The sequence below is a fragment of the Macrotis lagotis genome, chromosome 7, assembly GCF_037893015.1.
Source record: "Macrotis lagotis isolate mMagLag1 chromosome 7, bilby.v1.9.chrom.fasta, whole genome shotgun sequence".
In the NCBI taxonomy this organism is placed as follows: domain Eukaryota; kingdom Metazoa; phylum Chordata; class Mammalia; order Peramelemorphia; family Peramelidae; genus Macrotis; species Macrotis lagotis.
Window position 1 is genome coordinate 56,608,831 of NC_133664.1, and position 26,296 is coordinate 56,635,126.

The window sequence follows — 26,296 nt, forward strand, 5'->3', positions numbered from 1 at the left end:
GGCATATATTTTTGAGGACAAATTCTTAAGAAATATTGTGGTAGATTGCAGAGAAGCCTTCCATTGCTTACTTGGTATTTTAGAAAGAAGCAAAAGAATTTAATGGCTTTGGCAACAGTACTAGTTTTTAAGGAGCTTCATATGTCCATGAACAATTGTTTGAAATTATCAGGAAAAAATAGTCCCATTTGAAGTGTCTAATTTAGAAATTTATATACCCTTTTATCTAAGATAAACAGAATAATCATTTGGATGCTCAATTTTATCCTCCCTTTCTAGTTGGTCTTTATTTTTTTTTTCTTTAGCTAAAGTCCATATGAAAGAAAAATCTTACTTTCAGATTTCAGAGAATGAGTGATTTCTGAATAGGTTGACATGTGAATAAGATAGATTTACATTTAATATGGTTAAATTATTTTTCAGGTTTCAAATTTTCTGAAATTAAATTTTCTCACTACAATGTTAATTTAGAATTGCAGATTCCTTGAGGGCAGGAACTGTCTTTTTCCTCTTTTTGTATCCCCCCAATGCTTAGCATAGAGTCTATCACATAATAGGTACTTAATGTTTATTGATTGATTGACATATTAAATCTGGGGGATTTTGTGGAGTTATTTTTTGCCATGGAAGTTAAAAAAATTTTTATGACTGAAAGGTACTCAATTTTTAAACAGAACTCCTTAAAAGAAAAACACTGTTGAGTTGAATCATATCCAGCAAAATAAAAGTAAAATTAAACCTATATGTTTACCTTGCCCTTTGTTATAAATGTTATTTCTAGAGAATTACCATAACCATTTAAATGCTATCTACAAAGGTAAATAAGTAGTTTGGGCAATATATTCAAATAGATCATAAAAATAATTTTAAAACTTAATTTTTTGAAGAAAAATCTAGTAATATACTATACTATAATACTAGAATTTGTCTTTTGAATTTTGTTGTTATTATTAATTCTTATTTCATTGGTGCATGAAAATTCTGTGAGGAAAATCTCTCTCCTTATGTAGATCAGGATTTGTTCTGCATTTTACCTTTCAGGGTTTCTGAGAGTGATGGTGACAGTGACTGAAGGATTAAATGACTTCTCTATGGTCATATAAACAATATGTTATTAAGAGAATTTGAACCCAAATCTTTCTGATACTGAGAATGGCTCTCTAACCCTTAGATCATACTGCCCCTCACCGATTTCTGCCCTAGTTAATATACTCATGCATATTTCATTTAATAAGTCTTATTTCTCAGTGTTTAAGCTGTATCTTGGGAATAATTTAATGTTTTTGTAGCAGCAATTTCTTAGGTAGCTGAGTAGGATGATAATGGCATGGGAGGCAAAAATTTCAGATATTCTCGCCATTAACAAGGGAAAGGAAGGGAGAGAAGGGAAGGGATGAGGAAGAAAATTCTAAGTGCTTTGCAAATACCACATTTGATCCTCAGAAAAACTTTGAGGTAAACACTGCTATTCTTATACAGATGAGGAAACTGAGTCAAACTGGAGTTAGGTGACTTTCCCAATCACCAAGTTAGTATAAGGCTGTATTTGAACTCAAATCTTCCTGACTCCATGCCTAATGCTCTATCCAGTTCTTCATACTACTTAACTGCTTGTTTGTATGACCTTGAGAAAATTTACTTTTCCTGTTTTTTAAATCTGTAAAATGAGGAGATTGGATTAGACCAGGTGATTGTATAAAGTTCTTTCCAACTTTAACATTTTTATTCTGCATTCAGGTATCTGATGAAGTAATTATTAAGTTAATGGCAGATTACTCTCTCTGGTCTAAAAAATTTAGTGGAACAGCTTCTAGATAACTACCCAATTTAATAAAAGGGTATCATTTTAGCCACAAAGGGGATCTGTCTAGATACTTCATATAACATAGGTTCTTCATAGGCAGTTTCATGATACAAAGACACTTAAGCAAGAAACCCAAGACACAGAATAAATGAATTTTTTTAAAAAATTAAAATAATAACCCTGGGCAAGCAACGAGGTTGGAACTTTTTATTTTACATTTTTATTTATTTAATATTTTATTTCCTCCCAATTACATGAAAAAATATTTATTAACTTTTATTAATCTTGAATGCCAAATTCTTTTTCTCCTTCCTTCCCCTTCCCCTTCATTGAGAAGGCAAGCAATATGATATAGGTTATGCATGTGCAATCATCCTCATCCAAAACATATTTCCATATTAGTCATGTTGTGAAAGAAAACACAGAAAAAAAACTCCAGGAAAAATAAAGTTTAAAAAAAAGCACACTTCAACCTTCTTTCAGATTCCATAAGTTCTTTCTCTAGAGATAGATAGCATTTTTCATCATAAGTCCTTCAGAATTGTCTTGGATCATTGTGTTGCTGACAATAGCTAAATCATTCACAGCTGATGGTTGTACAATATCACTATTATTACACACACTGTTATTTTGGTTCTGCTCATTTCATCAGTTTATGTAAGTCTTTCCAGGTTTTCTGAGAGCATCCTGTTTATCAACTCTCATAATAGCATAATAATATTCCATCACAATCTTATACCATAATGTGGTGAATCATTTCCCAACTGATATGGACATTCCCTCAATTTCCAATTTATTGTCTCCACTAAAGGACCTACTTTAATGTTTTTCTGCACATAAGTTTGTTTCCTTTTTTTTATCTTTGGAATATAGACCTATGAGTGGTATCATAGGATGAAAAAATATGCACAGTTTTAAGCCCCTTTGGCATAGTTCCAAATTGCTCTACACAGTGAATCAATTTACAACTCCACAAACAGTTCCTTAGTATCTCAATTTCCTCACATCCTCTTCAACATTTGCCATTTTCCTTTTCTATCATATTAGCCAATCTTATGTATGTTGGATGGTACTTCAGAGTTGTTTTAATTTGCCTTTCTTCAATGAATAGTGATTTAGAGCAATTTCATATGACTATTGATAACTTTACTTTGAAAACTATTTGTTTATATCCTTTGATCATTTATCGATTTTATAAATTTATATTTTTATAAATTTAACTCAGTTCTCTATATATTTGAGAAATGAGGATTTTATTAGAGATGCTTGCTGTAAATTTTCTTCACAGTTAAAATTACCATGTATTTCCCTCCTTTCTAGGTTCCTCTTGTTTGTCCTATGCTCTCTTCTTTCACATTGCTCATCCTCAAAAGTATTTTGCTTTTTACTGCCTCCATCAATCTGCTCTCTTTTCTATCAGCTTCTTCCTTCTCTTATTCCTTTCCATGCCTACTGTCCTATAGGTTAAGATAGATTCCTATATCTGAAACTGACTGTTTAAGTTATTGCCTCATTGGTGACTGCCAGGTGGCACAGTGGATAGAGCACCGGCCCTGGAGTCAGGAGTACCTGAGTTCAAATCTGGCCTCAAACACTTAATAATTACCTAGCTGTGTGGCCTTGGGCAAGCCACTTAACCCCATTACCTTGAAAAAACCTAAAAAAATAGTTATTGCCTCATTGAGCTAATTATGATGAGAATAAGGTTCAAAAGCTCCCACCCACCTCTCCTACTTTCCCCTCTACTCTAAAAAGCTCTTTCTGTGAGATAATTTGCTCCATTGTATTCTCCCTTTCCCCTTCTTCCAATGCATTCCTCTTTATCAGACCATAATTTTAATTTTTTGGATAATCAACTCATCCTATTCAACTCACACTTCTGCCTCTCTGTCTATGTATGTTCTTTCTAACAGCCCTAATAATGAGAAAGTTCTTTGGAGTTATAGATCATCTTTCTCTGGGGAGATGTTAGTAGCTTAAACTTATTGAATTCCTTGTAATTTTTCTTCCCGGTTTACCTTTTTATATTTCTTTTGACTCTTGTATTTGAAGGTAAAATTTTATTTTCAGCTCTGATCTTTTCATCTGGAAAGCTTAAAAGTCCTCTGTTTCTTTAAATGTCCATTCTTTCCCCTGTTGGATTATGCTCAGTGTTGCTGGGTAGATAACTCTTGTTTGTAATTCTAGTTCTTTTGCCCTCTGGATCCAAGCCCTCTGATCATTTAATGTAGAAATTGCTAAATCTTGTTGTTATCTTGACTGTGGCTTCATGATATTAGAATTGTTTCTTTCTGGCCACTTAAAATATTTTCTCCTTGATTTGGTAACTCTGAAATTAGACTATAATACTCCTAGGGGTTTTGTTTTGTGATTTCTTTCAGGAGGTGATTTGTGGTTTATTTCTATTTTGCCCTCAACTTCTAAAATATCTGGGCAGTTTTCCCTAATAATTCATGAAAGATAATGTCTAGGATCTTTCTTTAATCTTGGTTTTCAAGTAGTCCAATAATTCTCAAGTTATCTGCCCTTCATCTGTTTTTCAAGTCATTTGTTTTTCCAATGAGATTTATATTTTCTTCCATTTTTTATTTTGTTTTATTGTTGGTTTTTTTTGCTGTCCCATGAAAGCACTAACTTCCACTTGTCTAATTCTGATTTTTAAAGAATTCTTCAGTGAACGTATGTACCTTCTTTTCCATTTGGATAATTCTGCTTTTAGTGAATTTTTCTTTTCTGTGAATTTTTGTACATTTATGTCTATTTGGACAATTCTGTTTTTTAATGCTTCCTTTATTAAACTGTTGGCTCTTTTTACAAATGATGATTTTTCTTTCATCATTGCTGTTTCTTTTCCTATTTCCCCAAGATAATCCAAAATCTTGCATTTTTAAAAGGCTTTTTGAGCTCTTCTGGTAATTTTTTTTTAAACTTGAAACCAAATACATTTTTTGAGGCTTTGAATCGAGCACTTTTGATTTTGTTACCTTCTTCTCTAACTTTGTGATTTGTTCTTCCATATCACTATAGTAAATTCTATGATCAGAATCTTGTTGTTTTTTATTGTTTGCTCATCTTCCAGTCTTGTCCTTGACTTTTGGCTTTAAAGTTGGCTCTGGTGCTCCCACCCACCTTGAGCATATTATCTCAAGCTTCAGGTATTTTGTGAAGATGTTTTTAGACCTAGTTTTAGGGAATTTAAGCTTTCAGTTCTTCCACAGTGGTGTGACCTAAGGAGAGGTGTGCTTACTACTCTCTTGGCTTGTGTCTAATCTGGGAGTAACCACAAGTACTCTTTTCAGCCCTGGAATTGTGATCAGGGTCCCCACTCACCTGTGGCCAGAAGTTCTAGCTTGATGCTGTTCCTCTTTGTCCTGGAACTGTGGCCTGAATCTGAATAAGGACAACATTATAGAGTCTTGTACCACTGTTAGCAAAGGAACTGGTGTAATCTTCTAACCAATTGTCTAACCCCCTTACTGTCTATGGGATGAGAACTCCAGAAACAGCCGCTGATTCAGTTACCCCTAAGGACTTCTGCTGGTTTGCTCGGGTGAGGGACTGAACTGTTGCAGCCTGTTTTGGAGCATGCTTTACTCTTACCACCATGCAACAGACCTTATGGTCTTTATCACTTTTTAAGGTGACTTGGACTGAAAAATTTGTTTCACACAATCCTTTTGTGAATTCTGTCACTCCTGAATTTGTTTTGAAGCATTCCTTAAAGTTGTTTGGAGGGGAATTTGGGAGAGCTCAGGTGAGTCTCTGCCTTTTGGCCATCATCTTGCCTTCCTATACCCCCACTCTGGGTTGGAATTTTAATGTAACTTTTATGTAGTTTTGATGGAATTTTTCTATACTTTGGCTACTGTGGTACTGAAATGAAACCTGAAAATTAAGTTGCCTTGAATTATCTCTTGTGCTCAAAAAGGTATTTGTTAGTATTCATAAAAATATGTGATGTGATGTACTTGATGTACATTTAATCTAAAAAAAAGGTAGGGAGGGGACTGGTTATATTGGTGACTTGAAAAATATTTATAAATATAAACAGAACAGAACCTTTGCTGTACCAGTCAGAATTCAGGGCAAAGATTGTCAATATTAAAAGGAGATAGGGGGATTTTAATGTACTGGTTGGACAATTGGGTAAAGTTTATCATCACTTTCCCTCTTTCCCCCTTTACTATAGCTAAGGGCCTCTTTCTGGGTTCATAAAGTTTCATTTCCTTGGCCATGATATAATAGGAATGTGATGCAATTGGAAGGAATTATTTTTTCCTAACTTGGCAGGTGGTGAGGGCAGAAGGATGGAAGGAAGGGAAGGAGGGAGGGAGGAAGGAAGGAAGGAAGGAAGGAAGGAAGGAAGGAAGGAAGGAAGGAAGGAAGGAAGGAAGGAAGGAAGGGAGGGAGGGAAAACTTTTGAGTAATATTTTGTGTATTTAAAGAAAATATCTGAAAAGACTTGATTAGTCACCAGGCATATTGGTTAGATCAGTATAATAAAAGATAGGAAATACTTCCCCCTAATTTTCTGTCAGATTTTTCTAGAGTGTTTGTTTCCTTTCCACATATAGGTGACCCAAAATAATTTTATTGTTTGATTTGAGGTATTTGACTATTCTATCTCAAGTACTTTGGCATTAGATTTATGGGTTCCTGCTTTAACTATTAGTAGAAAATGAACTGGATGCTTCAGTTTCCTCGTTTGAAAACTAAGGGGATTATATTAGATGATCCTCCAGCTCTCAATCTATATGACCTGTGTCTGAAAGAAAACTGGGCCATATTTATCTAACACAACTTAACCCTCAATAACCTACATTGAACCTGGGGTAATTAGGGGAATTCCATAATTATGGAAGATTCATACTATATCAAGTAATAGTTATTTTTACCACATAGAATTGTTTAATATCTTTATGTTATTGGGAAAATTTTAAATGCCACTTTAGCTTTCTTAAGTCTTGTAAGACATTTGCAGTCACTCCTTTAATACATGGAAAAGAAAGTTGTTGAAAGAAAATGATTTTTTACTTGTTTACTGAATGACATTTACATTTAAAACCCTGTGTATTATGTAATGAAGGCTCAGGATAGCTTGCTTTTCCATTCTGAAGGAGTCAATTCAGTAGTGGTAAGACACTTGCATTTCCTTCAGATTTCTTGACTTATTGAAAAAAAGATGAACTTATTTAGGAAATACCTTTTATTTGAAGACTGTTCTATAATCACAGTGATTACAAATTAATCCAGATTACTCAAAATACTGCCCATTTGTAATAAATTCCAACTTGTGTAAATATTATGTATAGTATAGTTTATTTGATATTTAAATTTTAATGAAAGTCATATGCTATATAAAATATTTTAGGTTAGCATTTTCAAAACCTGAATATAGTAATTTTAAATGGTTTCTATAATTTTTGAAGATTTGTTACATGAGTCAAGTATTTCCAGTCATATTGTGGTCTTTATCCAAAATATTTTTTTTCTTTCTTACAAACCTAGAATCAGTATATTTATATGATTTTCTCCAATAAGTTGAATCTGTAGATAGAGTAAGGGGTGAAAGTGGGGTGAGAGGAGAGTAGAATTTCGTGTTTTGAAGCATGAGCCATTTTTCTGGAACAATTCTAATAAGCAAAAACAATTTTTTTCTTTATTTTGAGAAGACAATTTTAAAAGATATAACCCCTAAATGCCCTATAATAATACAGGGATGTAACATTATTTTTGTCAATTTATTATTTTTATATGTACAACTGAATCTTAATCATTCAAGTCAAATCATCAATCATTATTAAGTATTTTCTTTGGACATTCATGGTGCTAACTTCTTGAGCTACAAATACTAGTTAACCTGCCCTCAAAGAATTTACATTCTAATGGAGGAAGTCAAAGCAGAAAAAAGATGCTGAATGACGGGAGGAAGTACAGTGAGAGGAATATTTCCAGGAAAGGAATGAAGATAAGGTCCAGGGAGTCAAAGTGGATTCAGAAAAGCAAGGATGAATTACCAGAACCTTTCTAAAAATGGGGATTCTGTGAAGCATCCTCCAATAAATAAAGGAGCCACAAATAGAAGGATCTTTCAGGGTGAGAAGGCCACAGAGGTGGAGCAATGCTCTGATTTGAGAAAGTAAAAAAGGCAAAAGAAAATAAAATGTAGTCTAGCTAGAAAAATGAACACCAAAAAAGGAATTAAAAACAGTATGAGAGTGTTTGGTGACAGAGACTGGTGACAGCTTGGAGAATGAGAAACATACTGTAATGGCATTATAGGATCATAAATGTAGGGCTGAAAAGTTATCTAAGTACCTTAGAGGCTGACAAATCCTCATTCTACAAGCAAGGGAACTGAAACCTAGAAAGGCTGAGATTTGCCCAAGTTTGCAAAACTTGTGATTGGTCATCTATTATATAATTGAAGCATTCTTCCTAAGAATTCCACCACATGAGGAAGACCAGGGATGGCAGAGACATAAAGAGGTGATTTATTATGTGAAGATGATAGACAATACATAGACCATTATATAAATGGAGTGTCGAAGGACACCAAATGGCTTCCTAATTTTTCAGAACTAGAAGTACAAACTAGGGATTGGTGATTCTGGTGTTCATTAGATCTTTTTTCTTACCAAGTAGAAAGAACAAAAATAAATGTTAATGAAAGAGTGGATGCTTTAATGGGAAATGTTCCCTTCCTTAGCATAATACACTATTTTGTGGTGGGGTAGATAAGAATTTAACAATTTAACCCCTTCAGAAACAGACTTGTTCCTTCTAAAATGTAGGTTTGACATTAGGAAGGCATTAACCTAATAATCCTACATAAAAGATCTAACACTGTTCCTCTTTGTCATATTTATACAGGCTTATGGAAAAGGAGCCAGAAGGAAAAATAGATTTAAAGGATCTGATGGAAGCACCTCATCTGATACTACCTCAAATAGTTTTGTCCGTCAGGTAAGGTACCTGTTTTGTGTTTTTAAAAAAGTTTTTTGAAAATATTGATTGTTTGTTGTTCTTCATTCTTGAAAAAGGCATTATTACTATGTTGGGTTCAAGGTACAGCATATCTGACTGTCACTAGGGTTTTTTTTGAAAAATCATTTTCAAGGATAAAGAGAGAAATTTGACATTGATGTGATTCTGAAGATATATTGATATGTTTTTATAATTCCCTACATAGAAATTCTTCAGAAGAGAATTATTAAGACCTTCTAGAAACATGTTGCATGATTTCTAAGTTGTCTACTTTGTATGAGATAGTGTCAAACCAGTTATCCTCTTCTCTTTACTTTTGATATCAAGTCGAAGATTTCTGTGTAAGGATTTTCATACCCACAGCCAGTTGGCTAAAGTTTGTTCCTTTTAAATTCGCTTCTTTCCACTATGGACTTAGAATGAAAAATGAAAAAAAAATAAGAAAGGGTTGGGCCTTTTACCCTGCCCCATCATGTGCTCTCTATAAGGGAGAGGCTAGATATAAAATACTAACATCTGTCATCTTGAAGAAGTTCAACAGTGGCTGAATTTGCCTATTTCCTAATATAGAAATTAACAACATTTACTTTCCTACAAGATAACTTCAGTTCAACATTGTGTTCTTAGTAGTTAATTGTATGTATGTCTATAGTATCTTTGGGATTTAGTGCCAGAAATGAAGAGTAAATTATAAATAGAAAAGGCAAAAATTATGTTGCAGCTACTTCTTAGGAGAATCAACCCATTTGGATATTCCAAAAAGAGGGAAAATATACAAAAGGTAAAAATCATGAAGTACTTCTGTTGGAGATGGGACTTTCATTAAACTTAATTTACTTGCAGTTTGGGATTTAATATATTCATTTTGTTCATCTGGGACTACATTAGCATAAATTGACCTTATTTATAAGGGGTCCTGTATCATTGACCTTGAGATATATGTGTGGCAAGGAAAGAAAATTAGATTCCTTCCTTGGCAAACTGCAGTATTTCTACAGCTTTCCTAGATAAAGATGTATTTCTCTTTATTTTTTTCAAGTTAATCTTCATTCTGTCAGCACTACTTTGACAAACTACAGATCTGCCACCAAGAAAATGGAGGGTAATAGAAAAGAAAGTGTTCTGACAGTATTTGTAAAATGTATAATTGGCAGAAACAAAAAGCGTCATTTGAGCTAATCAGTCCTTATTTTAGAGTATGTCTTTATAACACTATTCTTTTTCTTTTAGTTCTCAAACAATGAGCTTATCATGTGGTTGTGCTTAACTTAGAGATTCTTATTAATCTTTAGCATTTTACTGTGGTGAGGATAGAGCAGGTAGAAGTTGGAATTAGTAGATATTTTGCTCAGCATCTTTGACCTCTAGTTTTTTCCTCTAATAGCAGACTAATAATATCTCTATAGCAGGGATAGGGGGAAAGGAATAAAAAGAAAAAAAAGAAATTTACACAATCAACTTATTTATTTTAAAAGGAATAATAAGTTGGGCATAATAGACTTGCAGTTTCAGTTTCATGTGCAATCATCTTTTTATTATTCTGAGTTATGAAAATGCTTGTTTTATTTCATAAATTAAAAATCAAATTAAAAAAATACTGCCAGGAATAAGGAGAGGGATAGGGGCTGGACCTGTGATTTCCTTGGAATAGTGATCTCCTAGGTGAAGTAATTCCCTCAACCAATACAGATTAGCACCTTCTCTGGAATTTATATTCTTAGAGGACTGCTTAGGACAGAGGTATCAGAAGCATGTTCTGGTTGGGGGGGTACATATGATTCACAACACTCCTAAGAGATCTGCCAGAACCATATTAAAATATAATTGGGAAATATTTCATCAAATAAATAAAAAGCAATATATAACATAAATAATATTACATTTTAAAACTAAGTCAGCTGTATGGGCAACAAGAATGCTGATTACAGCTGATTACATTTTATTAGTGGTTCCTGTTTCTATATGAGTTTGATACCACTGGCCTGTCGCACTTTAGAGATTAAGTGACTTGCTTGCCCAGCCAGTAAGTGTCAGAAGCTGAAATTGAACCCAATCTTCCTATCTTTGAAGACAGCTTACCTCTACACTATGTACTGCTATCTCTCTAATATTATTACTAAACAAATTCAGGAAAACTGGGACCCAGTCTTGAAAACCAGAGTCTTCTTTTCTTAAAGGTAATTCAATTTCCTGTTAAAACTTTTGCGGTATTGTTGCTACTCAGTTATTTTCAGTTGTATCCAACTCTTTGTGACCTCATTTGGGGTTTCTTGGCAAAAATAGAGTGGTTTGCCATTTCCTTTTCCAGCTCATTTTACATATGAGGAAACCAAGGCAAACAGAATTAAGTAACTTTTCCAGGGTCACACAACTAAAATGTGTCTGAGGGTAGATTTCAAAAAAGTGAGTCTTCCTGATTCCAAACCCAATACTCTATCTACTGTGCTGTCCACGAATTACTGAGTAATTTCACTTAACGTAGGTTTGGAAGTTGTAACAATGGAGAAGATGCAAATTTAGATTGTAAAAATGTCATCATGACTACATACATTGTGAATGTGTTCTATAAATAATAAATAAATAAAATGGTACATCTGAAAATATAATATTTACTATAGTATAGAGACCCACTTAGAGAAGTTTAAATCCATAACTCTCTAATTGAATTGCCCAGATATTGGTAGGGCAGAGGAACTTAACCACAAGAAGTGAGCACCTCAAATATGGGTAGCACGTTATATTATATTACATATTTTACACTGATTATGTACTTGAATATGAAGCATACCATATTATTAATATTTTATAGTAAAGATCATATTAGCATAGTGACATTGGTCCTTATTTTGTTGTTGAGGAATCTTGTTCTGGTACCATACAAGAGCAGAAGTCTTCATGTTATTAAAGGAGTATTGAAGGAAAAGTTAGTTGAAGTTTTATATTTGTTTTGATGCTTCAAATATATGCTTCTCTCATTTTCTCTCTGTCTCTGATTCTCTTTGTCTGTTTTTCTGTCTCCCTCTTTTTTAATTATGTCCCCACTGTCTTTAAACCAGACTCTATGTCTAACTGACATTTTTTTAAAATTAATTCATGTTTTGAGCTCTGGCTAAAGTAGCTTCCACCTTCCCTGGAACATCATGTGCATTATTGCTTGCTTAGAGACCCAGATATACAAACCTGAATTAAAAAATGCATGTGGTACCAGAGGAAAGACATTGAATAAATGGAAAAAATAATAAATGGATTTATTAAACTATTGCCTCTGGGTGGAGAAGTCTGGTAGAAAGCTAGGCCAAAATCACTTTCCTTTTCACTGCCCCACTTGTCCTGAGTGAACTTAAACTTGAGTTGGCTGACTTGAAATCCTTTCAGTTCTTCTTGGCATCTAACTCAGTTCATTCTCAGGTGGGCTTTTGTATGTGAGTAATCCATAGGGTTGAGAAGATGGAGCGTAAGTATTGTTGTTTGTCCTTCATTTTCAAAAAAGACCATCATCAGGGTGGTGTTGTCATGATAAGCATATGAATTAGATTTGAGTGAGGGGCTGTGCTCATTTTCTCCTCCAGAATCATCTGGGTCCAATGTCCAGATATGAATGAGAATGACTGGAGATGACCCTGGATGCAAGATAATCAGGATTAAGTGACTTGCCCAAGGTCACACAGCTAGTAAGAGTCAAGTGTCTGAGACTGGATTTGAACTCAGGTCCTCTTGACTCCAGGGCCGGTGCTCTATCCACTGTACTTACCTAGCTAGTTTCAAGTTATCTCCTGCACAGGAGAGTAGATAGAGAAAGCTAAGCCAGGAAGATCTGTTTTCAAGTTCCAGCTCTTACATATATGACTGTGGGTCCCTGGAAAAGTCCTTTACCCTCTTTAGGCAAGTCTCTAAACCAGAGTTGGAGATAAGGTTTTGACCTACTTTGCTAAAGGGGGTTTTCTCATTTGGGAATTTTCTATATCACTAAGATCCCTATTCTTGTTCTTCTAGGCCTTGGTCCAACAGTTTCAGGCTCTCAGAGATGCCTTTTATGACTCCATTGCTTGATGGTCAGATAGAATTTAAGCATGATAATAATATGCCCCTGAGTAGCATTCACAGTGAACCATGATTGTCTTGAATCCATCACTATTCTATTGTCAAATGGTAAGTGGTTTTTAGTTGGGGATTCTCCATTCTGACTAACTGAATATTATCTATGAGCATGTAAAATTGGTGGTATATTATCAGCAACATTTATTATATGATGAATGTAAGGCATTCATATTATATTATTAATATTATATCATAATGTTCATAGAAACTATGAATAATCAAAAGTAAAAGTTCTTGCCTTCAGGACGCTTATTTTCTATGATCTGGAAAACCCATATTCCTAAAAATCATTTGCTATTCCTATCTGTGTTAACTGTAGGATTTCACGTCCAAAGCAGAAGACTATTAAACTTGTTTCATAAGATGTAGCCAAGGCTCTGCTGCCTTCCCCAAACAAAACAACAAAGAGACCTAAACATCCTCCAAGGGCTGTTGCATGAGGAAATACATGAAATGATAGCATCATAAATTATAGCATGAGGATTTGGGAGGGCAAAGCCTTTTCCTTGGAGAAGAAGTAGGTGGAGAAGAAGGGCCAGGCATGCCTAGCATGGATGGATCACACTCTTTTAGTCCAATTGTGCAACCACAACTCACTGAACAAATTCTTGGATATTGCCAAGGTCAGAGAAAACTATGTGCATCTGCAAATAAGCCTTGGTCACTAAAGCTAAGGCAGTTTGGTGGGGGTGGGGGCTAGTGTTAGTGGTATCTGTAGCTTACTCTTTTGGCCCAGTTTTTCCCTTCTTGTGTGCTTTCTGCTTCTTTAAGGCCACATGCCCTTCCTGGCTACATTCATATACCTGGCAGCTTTCCTGAGATGAACACCAAATGCTAGGAGGACCACCGCCAGTTTTGTTTTATTTTGATGAAAGAACGGCATGGCAACACGTTTCATTCAGATTGCCTTGCTGAGTGACCCATCCTGGATATACAACTCCCCACCCCCCACATCCAGGGTGGTTCATTTTCAAGGGCCACCCTCTTGGATGGATCTAGGACCATTTGGGAATGGAATGGGGTAGGGGGAAGAAAACCAATTCCCCTTACCATGACTATTCTTTTTAGATCTTTGAAGTACCATTCAGCTTGTTGTTGGAGGTTAACAGGAGAAAGACTCTGAATTGGATCTGGTTTGTGCATACCAACATATGTTGTGGTTGTAACGAAATAATCCTGTAGCTTCCAAGGGTTTCCAGGATACAAATCAGACTGACAAAAAGGAATGAACTAAATATTTAACAGAAAGTGGTATGACACTTTGAAACCACGGTATTCTAAACAAATTCCACCATCTCCCAGTATCGTGTCCTTAGTTCTGCTTTTCTGGATCTTATAGCAATTCAAATCTTATTTAAATACTAATGATTAAATACAAAGACACACTGTCTCTTTTTTTTTTTCTTAATTTTTGTTTTGCAAAGACAGATTAAACAGTGATAAAGATTACAGACTCCAGGCCTGCTTAGACCGATATGCTCAAGGTTTGATAAATCTTTCAGCCTTTAAATACTGGCTTGGTGCCTTCTTAATGCTAGTTTCAGTCACAAACATTACTATAAATAATGATAGTGTGGATTTATTACCATTATACTTTCCTGAAGATTTTTTTCTGTTTCCATAAGCATTTGCTGACTAGATTTTGTGAATGGTGTAAAACTTGCATTTTGTGGTTACAGAAGGGCTGGATTTTTTTTAATTTAAAATTATACAACTATTTGCCTAATATTAGCAGTGAATAAACTATGTGTCCATCCTGTAATATAAACAGATATGATATATTTATTAAATATGTACATATATTTATTGTTGTAAACTTAATTTTTTTAAATAAAGATTTAGTTTATTTTGAGTTTTACAATTTTTCCCCTAATCTCACTTCCCTCCCCCTCCCCCCACCCACCACAGAAGACAATTTGACAGTCTTTATATTGGGAAACTTAATTTTTTAAAGGGCATTAAACATATCAACTTATCTGTTGTGCTTAGATGTACTTGGTTTTGAAAGTCTAAATTTTAAAATAGATTTTCTCTTTGAAGAATGAAAGGGCATGATAATGCACATAACTTTTGAGAAATGCCTCTTTCAAATAGGTTTATTATCATATTTGGATCTTCTGTTCTATAAACAGTCCATTCTTCCAATTTCTAAAAATAATTGAGTGGATTAAGGCATTTAATCTTTTGTGTATTTCTTTTTCACTAAGATAAACATAATTGTTTTTTAAAATCCTAGCATCATTTCTGCATGTGATGTTATTACTCCTAATAATTAAAACTCATTACAATTTTTATAAATATTTGCTTATAATAACCACATGAAATAATGCTGGTATTGTTAGCTTATTTTTACTAATGAGAAAACTAAGGTATAAAGAGAAAGGGGCAGTGACATGCCCTGAGTAATAAGATAAATCTTAAAATTATCATCTACTTCCTCTCCTCTTCCTCATACTCTATTAGCATCGCTACTCACCTGGACAAACCTTGTAAAGATCAGGAATCTACAGACTTAAAAAAATAAGCAATCAATCCAGAGTTCATCTTGAGTAGGATATACATATATATATATATATATATATGTATATATATATATATATATATATATATATAATAAAGAAGAGATATAAAATTATAAAAAATGCTATAAAACACCAAATTCATTTGCATGTGTGGCCATTGGAATTTTGCCCTCTAAAGTTTCAGAATTTCAAAGTGGATTGACTTTTATTTTCTATTCATTCCTGTTCCAAATAAAAGGGTCTGTATAATGACGGGAATGGAGAAAGGAAGGGTGGCTCAGGTTGCTCTGCCTCTGACCAGAATCTGGGAGCTAAATCTCAGCACAGACCATTGACCTGCCAATATTCACTATTGGAAGATTACTTCTGGTACCTGGCCATTCCAGATAGCACCTAAGAGTTCCATAAAAGATTTTGCTGCCCAGGCTTTATTTACTGAATCATAATTTCATAAGTAATTATTAAGCACCTTTTGCATGTGCAAGGCACTATATAAGGTAAAATTGAAAATTATTCTTGATTTCTTGAAAAATAATCTAATCCAACCCTTTCATTAAATAGGTGAAGAAACCAAAGCCTAGAGGAAGTGACTTGTAGACTTAGAACCTGAACCTAGTTCTTCTCTGACTTCAAGTCTAGGGTTCTTTCCACTCTACCCTGAGGAAGTACTCAAAAATTTTGACCTTGGGTGGAAAGAGCAATAGATTTACCTTATAATGGAAGGAGTTGGTCACCCAGAGCAAACGAGGTCCTTGTCAGAAATCACATTGCAAAAATTCTCTAGAAACTCCCTGTTGAACTTTATAAGGTCAGCAAGCTGAAGATGGTCAGCTATGCAGAACTGATGGTGAGAAAATTGGTGGAACTGACCTGTTTGTTCATATAAAGCATACTTTTTTTTTTTTTAGATAATGGGCAGGTGCTGCTGTCCTAGGTTTTGAAAATGGGCAGGTACTTTGTTGTTGAAAACAATAGTGATCTGCTGTTTCTGTGACGACCACTTAATAAATAAATGAAGCCATGAAAATAGACTCAGATCCATAAAGTTAAGTTTGTGTCTGAGAGTATAATTGTTAATAGGTGATTTATGTGGTTTGATTCTTAAAGGGAAAGTGGAATGTAGGAATAAGCAAGTAAAGGAGTGAGTTTCTTCCCACTGGCTCTCTTTTCTTTCCCCATTGAATTACTTAGTTTTTAGTTTTAGTTAATTTATTTAATTTAGTTGATTTAGATTTAGTTAATCCCCACCAGATGTAGCCATTCCCTCTTCTCTTGATTCCTCCTTTGTCCTTTCCCTTTATTGAGGCCCAAAGTGAATAATCAGGGTATTTTGTAACTAGAAGAAACTCCCCAATTACCTTTCTACCCTTTCCTTCTCTCCTTGCTTTCTTCCTACACTTTCAAAATATTGATGTTTTACAGATTTATTTTGTAGCTTTTAGACTTCATTCCCATTGTTTTTGTTTACTTGGATTTCCAGGTCAGGGAGCAGTGATTTGCTTTCCAATTAGAGGAGTGAGTTTCTTAACATGAGTTCCATGAAACACTCCAATCTCCAATCTTAAATACAAGGAAATATAACTTAATAAATTTAAACTATTCTAAGACTTTGGGGACAACTTGAATTTTAATAATAATATTTCAGTGTAATTGGTTTCCTTTGTCATCCTATACACTTAAAAACATTATTCTGAGAAGTTATCTATAAGCTTCACCAGACTACCAGGGCAGTCCATGATTCTAAATTAAAAAAAAAAAAAGAGCGCCGGAGAGATTAAAAACACTGAAAGGGAAAACTAAAAAATTCTAATTTTCCACTTTTTCTAGATACTTGGTGAGAGATAATTTTGAATATCAAAGTTGAGTGCTTGAATCTGGCTAAGGCACTTTATCTCCCTCCTCTCCCACAACACACACCTTCCCATTTGTCCCTCTCCATCCTATGGGTCTGGGGTATTGTGATCTCACCAGGTTTTCTCTTCATTATTGTTTTTAATGAGGCTGTAACTTCTCCAGCCCATGTGTTTTCTTTACTGTTATGCCTTTTATAACCTCAAGGTTTACTACTGTTCAAGTTTCTCATTCCCATTAAAAGAACTTTGTTGTACTTCAGTTTTACCCAGATGTTACTGTTGAAGGTTGGAAGAAGGCCAATTCTTGTTCTATGGTTTTGTCTCTCTAAACTTTTCATTTAAGCAAAGGATGGAATAACTTAAGTGATTCCAATATGAAGGTTAGTAGATGTAGCAATCTGGAGGGAGATGGAAAAGATGGCAAAGGTATCCTGCCAATTCTCAGTCAATGATTCTCAGATCTTACAACCTTAATGTTTCTTATTCCCTTTAAAGTATGCAATATCACAATCTTGCATAGTTCTAGATCTACCACTGATATGTTCAGGGGCTTAGGGTTCCTGCCCTTCCCTATTCTGAAACCTAGTCATGCAGGACTAGATTCATTGTTAGTATAGTTGACCTCTTCTCAGGACAGTTGGGTTCTCCTTTCTCATATTCATTAATTCATCGCTCACATCCCCTGACTATTCAAGGGACAATTCAATTTTTTCTTCTATACTAAGTTGTCCTCCAAAAGAGGAAATCAAATTTTTTTAGATTTTATTTATTTATTTTGAATTTTACAATTTTTCCCCCCTAATCTTGCTTCCCTCCCTCCACCCCTCACAAAAGGCAGTCTTGTTAGTCTTTACATTGTTTCCATGGCACTGATCCAAGTTGAATATGATGAGAGAGAGAAATCATATCCTTAAGGAAGAAATATAAAGTATAAGAGATAGCAAAATTACATAATGAGATAATTTTTTTTAATTAAAGGTAATAATTTTGGGTCTTTGCTCAAAGTCCACAATTCTTTCTCTGGGTACAGATGGCATTCTCCATCACAGATAGGAAATTTTTAAAAAGGTAGCTAGTATGCAAGCATAAATTAGTTATGAGGTAGGTATTTTATTCCTGGTGGCACAGTGGATAGAGTTCCAGATTTGAAGTCAGGAAGACTTCATGCACTCAAATATGGCCTCAGACACTAACTTTTTGACCCTTGACAAATCACTTAACCCCATATGTCTCAATTTCCTCATCTTCAAAATGAACTGAAGAAAAAAATGGAAAGGAGCCTAGTGTCTTTAGCAAGAAAACCCCAAACAGGGTCACAAAGAGTTAGAAACAACAAATTTTATTCCTACATCAAAAAAGGAATGCAGAGCATAATAGGATTACAAAACAGTTTAAATAGGATCATCAAATTTATCTTGTAGCCAGGATACAATCTGTTGGGGGCTGGTAGTAAGTCTCAACAACACATAATAGAGTTTAAAATTTCTAATAATTAACCATTTCATTTTTGGCCTCTTCACTAGACATTGTGTAATCAAACACACCCTTAATTTTCTGGTAGCTTCTCTCTGATGCAGATTCTTCCCTTGGTGCTGACCATTCCTATCACTTCTCAGACACTGTTGCCTGGTAGAAGTAAAACTCTCAGATAATCACTTCTCCTTGCACCATTACTTCAATGAAGTAAGCCATAGCTTGCTGTTGGGAAATGTCCCTATGGTGACTGTAGGATTTGGTGTCTTTTGAGTTCTCACAAGGCCCTGTACCAAAAGAAAAGCTACAGATGGAGTTGACCCCATCCTGTGCACAGGTGGGACAGGCATTCATATTCAGTAGAAATGGGAGAAGGGCATTTCCTGTCAAACCTCCAGACTGTTTGGAGTCATCCTTGCTCTTCAGAATTGAGGAATGGCTAAGGGACTAGTTACCCCTGTAGTATATCATGGCAGGCAATCTTAGCCATTCAACCCAGTATGAGTCATATATGTTCACAAACATTTTGGTTCTCCCAAAATTCCCCATCAGGAATGACTACTGTTCATGCTCCCAAAAGGGTGGTGGTGGTGGGGAATGGATGGATGGCATCTAATACAGAAGTAAACTTTGGAAGAGATCAAAAACTCATTCAGTCAATGCTAAAGAAATGTAAAAGCACTTAAAAAGTTTTCAACCTCAGTTTTACAATTAGAATTGAGGATTATCTTCTCCTCTGCCTTTTTTTATTGATGAATAATTTCAGAACTTTAAAAATAATATTACTATAAATACAGTTGAACTTTTTTGTAATATAACTTTGAAACTCTTTAGTGATTTCAGATAATTTCATAAAAAAATTCTATAAACTTATCAAGAGTAACAGTATGTCTAAAGTAGAAGTTTCACTCTGCACTTGATCAATAGTACCAAGAGGGCCTCCTTTACTTATTAGAATAAAGCCCTTGGTCTATTTATGCATAACAATCGAAGCATCCCTTATACATGATAGGTCTGTTGTTCCACTGTCTTATCTACTTTCTTAGGGGCTGTATTTTAGATCCTACACACCTATATCTACACATCAGATTGGGGGGGGGGGGTGGGGCTCATGCCATTTATTCCCCTGAATTGAAGCTTACATTTTTAAAATTCTCAGTATAGATTTTAGACAAATAAAGGAAGTTGAACTCAAAATTAGGGAGACCTCTTTTCAAGGTCTCTCTCAGGCCCTGGGTAAATCTTTAAATCTCTCTTAATTGCAGAACAAAGCAAGACGGTTTCCTAAACCAATGAAGTCATAATTGTATGTATGTATATTCCCACACTCATAGACATATATATATATATATACAAACCTCTATATTCTTATATATGTAGTTTATTTTATATAGTAGTTTATATATATGATATATATGTATATATAATATAGTATATAATATGTATATAGTATAAATGTATATATAATATAGTATAACATTTATATATGATATAATGTATAATAAAATAGTATAAGTATAATGTGATCATGTGATTTATAATTATATGCCTAAATAATAACGCATGTTATATATATATATACATATCATATAACAATAACATTTTATAACCCATAATTCACATAGATTACAGATGACATATGTATGTAATGTATAACATGTATGTGACATGTACATATAGTATTAGTATTTTCATTATACATTATATAGAATTATATTAACAGGTTTAATATAATTCTAGAAAACAGTATGATTTAATATAATTGCATAGTATATTATATGAGTTAGATTATATATATAATATGACTATATTGATAATATATTTTGCTATGTATATGATATGTATGAATCAAAATCAGGGTATATGACTTAACCAATGATATTACTTTTTTCAAAGTCTTGTTAAAAGCATACTTAGTTTTATTTAAAAAGGACTGTCCTGATATCATAGAATTATAGCTAGAGGGTACTTTGGAAATGATCAAAGCAGTCCATTAGCAGAGGAAACCAAAGTCTAGAGTTGAAAAATATAAAATACAAAAATTAGTATAATTTAAAATTCTTTCTTGCATGTGAAAATTTGTGCTGTTTTATAATATAATAATATAATTATAAAATAATGGAGCTTTCATTTTTTTAATAGTAAGTCTTAGAATTGGTTGAGTTCCTTAAGTTATGGTTACAAATTTATGAATTTTAATTATAATATAGATGAATAGTCAGTGACTCTATATAACAATTGCTGCCAGCTATACAGAGCAGCAACACAAGGGAATATTATGAATTCAATCAGAACACCTCTTTTACGTATATACTTTTATAAAGGGGTAAGGCTTGTCCAAACTCTTGGAACCTTTGATCATTGATGTCATAAATTTATGAGGGTAAAGTCTGTGGAAACAAGTGCTTTAATCTCTGGAGAGGCATAAAGATCCAATAAGATTTCAATTGCAGACATGTCTCTTGAGCAATATCATCACCAACCTTAAAAACTATATTGAGAAACTTCCATTGGTAAGCATATTTTAAAAAATAAATTACATCTTGGCACTTGTATTTGAAATGTTGGATGTAATCCTTTTGAAGGCCTGTTTGGGATAGAAGCCTGTGAAAAGAACATAAATATATCAATCCTTTGGAAACAGTGAACTGATCAATTCTAATTTCAATATTAAAAATTTTTAGAAAATATTTTTATCTACTCCATGGAGAAAGTTTTTCATCCATATAAAGAAACACTTTTAATTCATTAGTAATAGGATATTTTGAAGTGTTTCTTCATTAACTGCAATATATTTTACTGTTCCATGCACCCAATTCTCTTTATGATCAATAGCATACAATGACAATGAGACTGGCTAGGGTTGATTTTATAGTCTTCTAACAGATCAAAGTTAACCATCCCCCATGGGGCTGAAGTCTGACTGTCCTCATTAGTACTCTGCTCTAACCAATGAACTTTACCTATATAATACTAATATTTATGGTATATATCTATCTCTCTATATATACATATATGCATATTTATATGTTTATGTATTATACTTGAAAATGAAACTATGAATGGAATCTATCCTTCCATTAAATTTATGTATTATTCTGGTTGCTTTTTAATATTAACCATTCCTATAACTTAGTGTAATGTATGTCCTCAATATCCCTGCTTTCATTATGATGCTTCCACTTAAATTTTAACTTACTTGGGAGAAGCTATATCTATTTGATTCGATTTGCTTAAGGCTTAGGGCAATGAGTAGATAAACATTCTATCAGAACTTTTAATGATAATGGATATGGTGAAATCACAGAAAAAGACATTAATTTTTCTTCTATCTGGAAAATCATCGTCAACCTTCATCTTTTCTTTCTCCTCATCATTTTTAACTTTCTTAAGCAAATTGGCATTAAACAATGGTCTGAGTACTGAAGTTTTGGCCAAAAGATCTGTGTTCAAATTCCTTTCTGGCACTACTTGTGGTACTTTGTTGTTGAGTTCTCAGTCTTTTTTGACTCTCTGTGATCTAATTTGGAATTTTCTTAGCAAAGATACTGGAATGGCTTGCTATAGACCTTAAGCAAGTCATTTAAATGCCCTGGGCCTCAGTTTCACCATCTCTTAAATGAGAGGATTGACTAAATGACCTCTGGACTCTTTCTAGTTCAAGATCTCAGATTTAATTTTCCTGTTATTTCTCTTTTTCCTCAATATCAATTCTACTGAAATTATCAAGTATCATCATAGCTTCTTATTATGAAATCCATAGGTTCCCCTACCCCTTTCTCCTACTTGATATTCTCTCCTCCCAGGGATTCAAATGTGTCACATATACCTCCTGCCTCTTAACTACTTCTAGTCTGTTTCCTTTATAGGCTCCTCATCCTCTTTGTGGAGTCCTTATATTTGGAGTCCTCAGAGGCCTACCTTTCACTCTGTTCTTTCCTCTTCATGTTTAACATTCTTTTGTCTAGCAAGTCCAAGAATGGACAGTTTCCAAAGATCCATGAAGATTTTTTTCCTAGTGCTTTCCTTCCCTAGCTTATCTTGATTGTTAAAATTATGCTCAAATGTTTTGTTGTTCTCCTTAGCATCCTGAAATATAACATTACATAGAATTAGAAGTTTGGAAGGTATATGGAGTTGACAATAATGTAGTCAGCCACAACAGTACAGATTTTCTAAATAATCATTGGTGCGCTCATTGTAATCATCTCTAGTCCCACTTAACACTTCCTCTTAACAACTAGAAATCCCTCCTAAGATAATCAAGCCTCTTTTTTTCTCCTTATCAAAAATAGAGAACAGCTGCTCTCCAAAATCTTGCTTTATTTCATCTTATCTTTGATGATTGTTACTTAGAAGTCTCCTTACATTTCTAAACTAAATACACTCCCTTTCTCTAGATTTTTATTGGAATGAACATTTCCCTCACTGTTAATCATTTTTAGCTGGCCCCTAGTCTTCTCCTAGCTCTCCAAAATCACTGCTTTTACTTTCTGTACTTCTGTGTTGAATAGTGTTACTTTTCCTTGAAGATAACTCAATAATTATTTAACAAAGTCTAATAAATGAAGTGATATTTGATGGTTTTCATTACAGCATTTGCATTTCTCTGTGTTAAAGTATGAAAGACCCAATGAAAATGAAGGAGTCGAAAACAAATGAAGGTTAAAATACTTTGTTAGGTCTCCAAAGAACACAGTGCACCGAACTACTGTTTAGTTAGTCATGATGTCAGTCACTGAAAATTTTGACAGATGTCAGAACCTGGAATAACAAAAAATTCAAGACTAAAAAACCAGACTGTTTTAACATTTTTCACTTGTAGGTGACAGGAAAGCTACCACTAGATTTATGACAGTTAGACTGTCAAAGATTCCTTCCCTTATATTACAAAAGAAGCATAACCTTCCCTGTATACTAACAAAGGAGTCTAAAATGGTATCCTTCAATTTGGTATAAAGATCCCCATGTGGGAAGAGAGTAAACTTCAATTAGGCTAATATTCTTGGAATCACTATTAGGGATTCATTTTGTGTAGTTCCAATGAACAAAACTAGACAAATAGATATTTAGTGCCTATGAATGACCTTGTATTTATTTGTATTTGCTGCCATATTTGGGTAGCTAGGTGGAGCAGTAAATAGAGTCCCAGGCTTGCAGTCAGGAAGATTCATCTTCCTGAGTCCAAATCTGTTCTCTATCTGACTCTGGGCAAATCACTTAAATTTGTTTACCTTGGTTTCATCTGTAAAAATGATCTGGGGGCGGGGGGGGGGGGGGAAGCAGCTAGCCTTGGAGTCAGGAGGACCTGAGTTCAAATGTGACCTCAGACACTTAATAATTACCTAGCTGTGTGGCCTGGGGCAAGCCATTTATTCCCATTTGCCTTGCAAAAACCTAAAAAAAAAAAAAAAAAAAGATCTGGAGAAGGAAATGGCAAACCACTCCAGTCTCTTTACCAAGAAAACCCTAAATGGTGTCATGAAAAGTTGAACATACCTAAATAACAATACCTATTTTATTTATTCTGTATATAGTTCTATTTGTATTTATCTTTCCTCATTAAGATATAATTTCCTCTTCCTCATTAGACTATAATCTACTTGAAGGTAGGACTGGTTTTATTATTTATGTTTGTATTTTCAACATCTAGCATAGTGTCTGATACATAGTTGATCTGTGAATGCTTATTGATTGATGGATTTTAAGAAGGAATGTTTCAGCTCAAAGTAAGAGAATTAGAATTGCTCAGTAATGGAATAGGCTATTTCAAAGTAATGACCTCTTTAACACTGATAGTGATAAGAAGCAGAAACTGAATAATATTTTGTCAGGGACATTGTAATAGGAATATTTGCATATAGAAGGAGGTTGGATTTCTAGAGTTTCTAAAGTCTCACTTGAGTCTTTCTGTTCACATGAAAATACTCTTATTTGGTCAAGGTGAGATTGTTTTTGCCATATTCACTTCATATAAACAAGTTTTGTCATAATATAATGTTTGTAAAGTACCTTAAAATACTATATAAATGCTATCCATCTTTGTCATAATTATTATTATTAAATAAATATCATACTTTCCTTTATATCTTTATAAACATATCCATTGGTTAAGATTACTCTCAATGAGCTACAAGGGGGTTTTCCGGCCAATTTTTTTCAGCCTTATTTTGTAATAAAGGCAGAATGGTTTAGTTGATGAAGAACTGGTCTCAAAGTTGATATGAGTCCAACTGCCATCTCTGACACATTAAGACTATGTGACATCAGATACTATTCAAACCTCTAGCAACACTCTAAGAATTAGTTTGAGAGAATTTACTGACCAGTTTGGGGGTAGAAGGAGTTTCCTTTCCATTGAGTAAGAACAATGAATACCTTAACTTGGTCTCATTTCTTGGATTTACACTCCATATTTCCATTGAGCTGTAACCAATGACTATATTTTACATAATTATAACTTGAGATACTGTAAATTTGAATGCATGTGACCACTCCAAGGGGATTCATTTTTTACATAAACTGGAACTTAGTTGTACAAGTAAAATCACAGGCATTATCCCTTTTTTCATTTATACATACCAGCTATTCTTGTGTCTTACCTTTCTATCTCCTACCTCTATGACTTTGTGCACATTTATCCCCTATGACTGGAATGAACAGTAAATTCCCCATTCATCTTTCTCAGTTAAAATTGCTCTTTTTTCATGCTTCATCTCAGATGTCATCTCCTCTTTAATTCTCTTCCCCTGCCCCCACTCCTTTGAGTTTTCTCTTTTTTCCTCAAACTTTCCTAGAGCACTATGACCTCTTCTTCCTTCTATCACGTTTTATCTTTCATTATGCCTGTTTAAGCCCTGGTAGAGCAGAAACTCCCTTTTATTGTTATAACCCCACTAAATAACACAGGGTCTTGCACATAGTAGACCCTCCCTTACAAATACTTATTTATTTGAATAAATATTTGAATTGAATTCCTTTTGTACCTGGGCACACAATTTTGAATACATTTTTTAAATGTTTGGTAAATTAAAATCAAAGTAGAGTTCAGTCATAAATCTTATGTACCTAAGCCCGCAGTTGGCAGTGAATATTTTCATGATGTAAAATCTATAATTGAAAAATGCAGCAACCATATATTTCCCCCATGTGTTCAATATGGCAGAACTCTTGTTTGACATAAAATCTTTTTCTAGGCCTAGTTCCCTATCAGAAAATAGGTTCATAAATCTTTCAGAACTTTTTTGTTCAGTATTAAGTAAGCTTTTCAGGAAGCACTATGTCTCAATGAAATCAAAGATCTTATTTTCACAGCTTTTTTCATTCTGGTGTAGAGAATTTTACAGAGGGATTGTGTTTAATGTCAAATATCCCATGCCTTTTCATTTTCTTTTAAAGTAGTGTCAAATTGACCCCAAATTCTTTTATTTTATTGTTACTGGACAAGAGCCCTATTTTTTTTTTAGATAAGAACCTTTGCATTTCATCTTCAATTAAAGGCTGCAAGAATGAAGTAGGTCTGAAGTAACAGCAGTTCATATTGAAATATAAAAATCAAG

At 33.9% G+C, this 26,296-nt stretch overlaps 1 protein-coding gene across 2 annotated transcripts in view; it reads left to right on the plus strand.

Annotated features, from left to right (window-relative positions):
• Positions 1-26,296, plus strand: part of CACNB2 (calcium voltage-gated channel auxiliary subunit beta 2) — a 416,652-nt gene that overhangs the window by 11,923 nt on the left and 378,433 nt on the right. For both annotated transcript variants that reach the window (XM_074192945.1, XM_074192944.1), the window contains exon 2: positions 8,678-8,770. In XM_074192945.1, the coding sequence (XP_074049046.1) occupies positions 8,678-8,770 (93 nt within the window). The remainder of the gene's footprint in view (positions 1-8,677; positions 8,771-26,296) is intronic.